The sequence below is a fragment of the Micropterus dolomieu genome, linkage group LG01 (genome assembly GCF_021292245.1).
Source record: "Micropterus dolomieu isolate WLL.071019.BEF.003 ecotype Adirondacks linkage group LG01, ASM2129224v1, whole genome shotgun sequence".
NCBI classification, from domain to species: domain Eukaryota; kingdom Metazoa; phylum Chordata; class Actinopteri; order Centrarchiformes; family Centrarchidae; genus Micropterus; species Micropterus dolomieu.
Window position 1 is genome coordinate 33,724,578 of NC_060150.1, and position 5,760 is coordinate 33,730,337.

Below are 5,760 nucleotides of genomic sequence, written 5' to 3' on the forward strand. Positions count from 1 at the left end.
CCCCCCCCCCCCCCCCCCCCCCCCCCCCGCCTCTCTCTCTCTCTCCCTCCTTTCCGTCTTTTCCTGCTCGGCCTCTCAAGCAGAGCAAGTGTCCAATTATGTCAGAGCGCAGGGGATGGATGGGAGGATGGAGGATGAGTCGTCGTCACCAAGGCCACGAGCCAGTTAGTGCATGTTAGGGAACAGTATTTACACGTGTTGCATAGGGATAACACTTGTGGGATAACAAGTTATGATAGCAAAATAGGCCTGTCCTGGCATGTGCAAATATGATACCTGTCTTCTACAGGTAGATGGGGTAAACTTTGAATAAATGACTTCATTCCCAAGGATCATGCACACAAATTTAAATTTATTTTTTAAGTGTGTGAGTATGTCTTTACATTGTATTAACTGGATCTTACCCGTCAGAGCAGTTCGCTATTCCGTTCAGTAGATGGCGCCAGTTGAATGACCTGTAAGGGCAAAGCAGGTGCTGGTCCGAAATGATGGACAGTATCACTGCCATGGCATGGCATTCACTGGAGAGCACGAGACATGGGCTGCAAGGGAGACGAGGCAGCACCTAAGAGAAAGGTGTTAACATTCAGCAGCTATATGTGTTCTTAGCATGCTTTAAATACACAGATCCTCCTTCTGACTTGCATATGTTTAAAATGAATGGCAAAGGTGCGTCAGAAAGACCTGTGGGCTTTTAGTGTCTAACACACAATGGCACCGCGGCAGCATGTGAGCTTTCAACGAACATAAGCATGCAACCTGGTGTTTCCCCTGGGATATCATCAAGTCGGGGTGCAATGTAAAATACAGGGGAAGTGGTGCTGAAACGGAAGGCGGCCTCTCTCCACCATCTCTTCACCTGCACGTCAAATAGACGGAAAATTTAAAATGTGGAAATTGCGCTCTGACTATTCCGTCCCTCTCTAATGTACGCGCGTAATTAGTGCATTTAAACAAAGCGCGGATGTCCTGCTGGCTGAAATGGCGGCTGACATCTCTTTTTCCACAGGGTTAATAACAGTGTGCGGATAAATGAATCAAATTGTGGCCCCCAAATTACAGAGCGACTGTAAATACCCGTCTGTATTACGCACGTCTGTTTGTGACCGCGCAGGGAAAGGCATACCATTTTATATTGTTATTACACTCATTATATTGATTTGCGTGCAAATAAACAAGCTCGGAAGTTTGTGACACCACAAAAAAGTTGCGGATGGGTTGAATCTGACACCATCCGTGTGGTGACAGTGTGCATCTGCTTATAATAGCCTACTATTAGAGTGCAGCATGTTTTATTAATGCGGAAGACAACAACATGCTGCACTGACTTTGTACTGTCTGACAACGTGAACATAATTCATCACACAGGAGATGTGCTACATAGGTTCATAGAAAAAGCATGTTTTTTCTACTTAAGTGCTATTTCTGCAGATACATTTCATACTGTCCGTGTTGGTTATATTTTTGTGAGCCTGTTAAATAAAATAAAAAGTTGAAAACTGAGATAGTTGAGTATTCCTCCACTAAATCTATAAAGCGCGGCCTGCGCCTTAACTAAACAGATCAATGGCGCTCTCATTCCAGTTTCAATCACAAAAAGGTCATAAATCTATCGCTTAAAAATAGATAAAAGAAAAAAAGAGTAACTTGTGCAATTTTCTGGACATATATTTTATTGTTATTTTTCGTTTGCTGCGATGCTTTAGCCCGGGCAGATACATAACGGAGGGGAGGGAGAGAGAGAGGGACAGGGAGGGAGAGAGAGAGTAAATTGCAGCTTGCTGAAGTTTTTGGATTGAATTCTGAAAATGATCCTTTTAACAGTGATGGGCTCTGAGGCGAGTATAAGGGTCATGCCATTCACAGCGGGTTAAATAGACTTTCATTTAAAATTACATTCTCGATCCATCTCTCCATCTCTCCCCCTCTCCACAGCGGAGTCCCTGCGTGCCATCCCGGCTCCCCGTGCGGCGTCTCATCACCGTCGCGCCACCCTCACTTTTGAAGTCAATTCACAACTCCAGCAGAGAGCAGCCAATTGGAAGGGGAGGGAGGGAGAGGGGGAGAGCAAGAAAAAAAATGGATGGATTGATGGATAAATGGATTGATATAGACAGATATTAATCATATTAATGCTTCTTTTTCTGCTGTCAAAACACACTATTTTTCAAACGCTGCAACCTGGAACAGTTTTGGCAAAAAAAAAAATCTGATCCCAATGTTGATATTTCTATTTCTGTGACTCAATCTCTGACATGGCTGTGGCAGGTGCTGTCTGAGGTTGAACACAAACTCTGTGCCAGATTTCTTTTCCATCTTGGCAAAGGGATTCAAGAGACAGTGGCCTGAAAAAAAGAAAAATATGTAGCTAGGCCCTATAAATGTACTAGTGAGTAATTGAGACTATCCAAAAATCATCACAAAATAACAAAGGCCTATTCCCTGTTTAATTAGCACCCATAATTACATTGTATTTAATCTTTATTATTATTATTATTATTGTGTTATAATTTTAAAGTAGCCTAATATGAACAACATAAAATAATAGTGTGTCCATATAGGCTATAGGCCTAGGCTATATAAATATTGGGCTCCTTAAGGGTGGTCATTTTTAAAAGGGCTTACTAGCCCTACATCAATTAAGAAGTGCTAATTGAAAGCAATTCTTAATTGATATATATCTGTTAATATTGTCCTGTATTCATGTATGATAAAAATAACGTAACAGTGCAATAAACTGGTCTGTAGACTACATGTGTGCAGGACCACTAGGTAAAGAATAGCAGGCATTATGACTTCTCATAGCAGGAAAAGCACAGGTGTTACTGATAACGTTAAGATGGCTCTGTTGTATTTAAATGTAGCCTACAAGGACCCTGAAACGGAAGCAGCTAAATGGAATTCATTTTTATTATTTACACATGTGCTTTTCCGACAGTGACATATCAAAACGCTTACCATGAAAAATAAGCGTGTTGTGATCTTGTGTAATAAAGGCCTGCTCTTTCCTGACCAGTCCCTGTGCTGATTATTGCGTGTGTACCTTTTGTCTACATTATTGCACTTCACTGATGTTATGTACTCAGTTGCTCACGTCTACCAAACACATATTTACATTATCAAATAATTCCGTTTAAGAAAAAACAAAAACAAATCAACGTTTTTAACGTTACACGGTCCAGAAAACAAACAAACAAACAAACCGCAGGAGCTTTGCTTCAGCAGCTTTCTCTGCTGAGTTCGTTCCACGGAGGAAAAGGCACTCCGTGTCGGGTTTTGTTGCCTTTCCCCTCAAATTAACTTTAATCGTATATATATAAAGCAGCTCCGCGCTGTCTCTCTCACCACATACACACATACGAGCCAATCAGGCGCCCAGGAACATCCTACACGTATAGCCTATGCTGAGCGAGCGCGCGGAGCGGAGAAGCGCCTGGCACACCGGAGCGCAGCGCCAGGCAGTTAAACCGCTGTCGGTCATTAGCTGAGAGGGTGACACAGGAGCGAAAGAGCAGAGAGAGAGAGAGAGAGAGAGAGAGAGAGAGAGAGAGGAGGAGGAGGAGTCGGCCCCGGTTCAAACAGATACACCGGCCTCAGAGGAAAGAAGAAGGGAGCACCGGACACCGCGCGCGAGAGAGAGTGAGGGAGAGAGCGGGAGACTGACTGGCGTTACCGAAAGTAGACGAACCGAAACGTCGACATGAGCGGTCAGTTTGAGGAAGATATCCACGACCGGGCAGAGAGGAAGAGCAGTAAATCCCCGACGCTGCTCTCCTCTTACTGCATAGACAGCATTCTGGGCCGCCGGAGTCCCTGTAAGGTCAGACTGATAGGGGCGCAAAGTTTGACAGGTCTGCCCGGCAGAGGGGAGCTCGACAAGACGGCTGACAGTAAGTTTCCTTTAAGCTGAAATCAAAAAGAGAGTCTACATTGGTTATTTTGGGAGCATTGTAGGCTATACAGGTGTAACAACTGAGCTAGTTGTATGCTCAAAGTCTCAGTTAATGCGTCAAGAAGAGTTGCTTTTCATGCATCAACATGATTTAGGCCCCACGGTCAATCTTGTTTTCATAACGGCTGACTAATAAATGTTTCAGAGACAAGAATTTTTTACAGGCCTACAAAAAGTGTTAAACTTTACTTAGAGGGAAAGGTTTGCTTAGCTTAGCCAGTTCAATGCCATTGTGTTAGGCTATTCGTTATTTTGACATTTTTCACACGCTTTCTTCTCAGGGCCAACGAAAGACCCCCTTTCTCTCAGCGCTGACATGCACCTGCCACCCAAGCTCCGCCGGCTGTACGGACCCGGGGGGAAATACATCCACGACCACGCGGAGACGCTGGACAGGGAGCGGCTCCTCCTGGAGCAAGCAAGCGACAGCCTGAAAATCAGCCAGGCGCCGCAGGTGAGCATCAGCCGCAGCAAATCCTACCGGGAGAACGCGTCACTGAGCCGGGGAGAGGGCGACCAGAGCCCCGGGGAGGGCTCGGAGGACGGCAGCCTGGGACTGGTAGAGCTCGGCCCGTTGAAGTTCGAGGAGGACGCGGGGAAGGAGGAGAGCTGCGGGGACGCGGCCGCTCTGTCCCCGAAGGACGAGGAGAGGGAGAGCTTGAACGCCGGGGATGGGGACGTGAGGGACGGGGAGGACAGCGTGTGTCTGTCGGCGGGCAGTGACTCGGAGGAAGGGATGCTGAAGCGGAAGCAGAGAAGATACAGGACTACCTTCACAAGTTACCAGCTGGAGGAGCTGGAGAGGGCTTTCCAGAAGACACACTACCCCGACGTCTTCACCAGGTAGAAAAATTCTAATCCATTTTTTTTAACTTTTAAGTCTGGAAAACTTCGCTCTAAAATAAATAAAAAATGTGTCTAAAATAAATAATCATTATGATTAGCCCTATATGGTTATTATTTGGCTATAATAATTCTGCAGGACCGTTTTATAACGACAAATCGAAGGCCTAGGATTTTTTATTTACATGCATTTAAAACGTCTAGAATTACACTAGACTACAATAATTGTGTCTTATAATAATAATAGCAACAACAACAATAATAATAATACATATAATTATTTAAATTGTTAGCATAGATCAAATAAAATCCAAGAAATGCATGAAACGTGCAACGCGTTCTAACATAATTCCGCGGATGAACCTGATAATTAATTGCTTTATTAATTTATTTCTAAATAAACACTCCCCGACCCCATAACATTTTCCAGTAACAGTCCCAGTAATGCCAAGCGTGTTTAACTGGACCAGTGTGCGGATCACACCCCATAAAACACCGAACCCGTGCCTTGCATAAGCGATCACAACAGGCCTGTTAGTGCTAACAATGGGGACGTTTTGTTACCTGGATCCTCTCCCTTTGATGACAGCGGTGTTATTGTCAGGAGGAATAATTAACCGCTGCAGTTCATGTTACCTGCTGGACGTGATACTGAACACAGTGTGGCAAAAAAAACCCACCTCAAGGCCTAACCTCCAGCCCAAGGGCCGTACACACACACGCACGCGCACACAGTGAGTGTTTTATATGCATTTTCTGAGGAGTTTGTGCTGCTAGAAATGTTTCAGAAAATAACATTATTGGGATTTTATGTAGCAGGTCCACAAAACAAAATAAAGTCACCTATACTAAATAAATTATTGCTACATCCGAAATTTGAAAATTGAAGCTTTTCTGACACCACAAGACACAATTACCTACATTTTCGATCCCCCCCCCCCCCCCCCCCCCCCCCCCCCCCCCTC

The 5,760-nt window shown here is 44.7% G+C and overlaps 1 protein-coding gene across 1 annotated transcript; it reads left to right on the plus strand.

Annotated features, from left to right (window-relative positions):
- The first annotated feature begins 3,544 nt into the window (after positions 1 to 3,544).
- LOC123981325 (aristaless-related homeobox protein-like) lies at positions 3,545 to 4,799 on the plus strand. Its single transcript, XM_046066037.1, has 2 exons — positions 3,545 to 3,890; positions 4,234 to 4,799. Exons 1-2 carry the CDS (start codon positions 3,701 to 3,703, stop codon positions 4,797 to 4,799), a joined length of 756 nt encoding a protein of 251 aa, XP_045921993.1. The 5' UTR covers positions 3,545 to 3,700.
- The last annotated feature ends 961 nt before the right edge of the window (positions 4,800 to 5,760 follow it).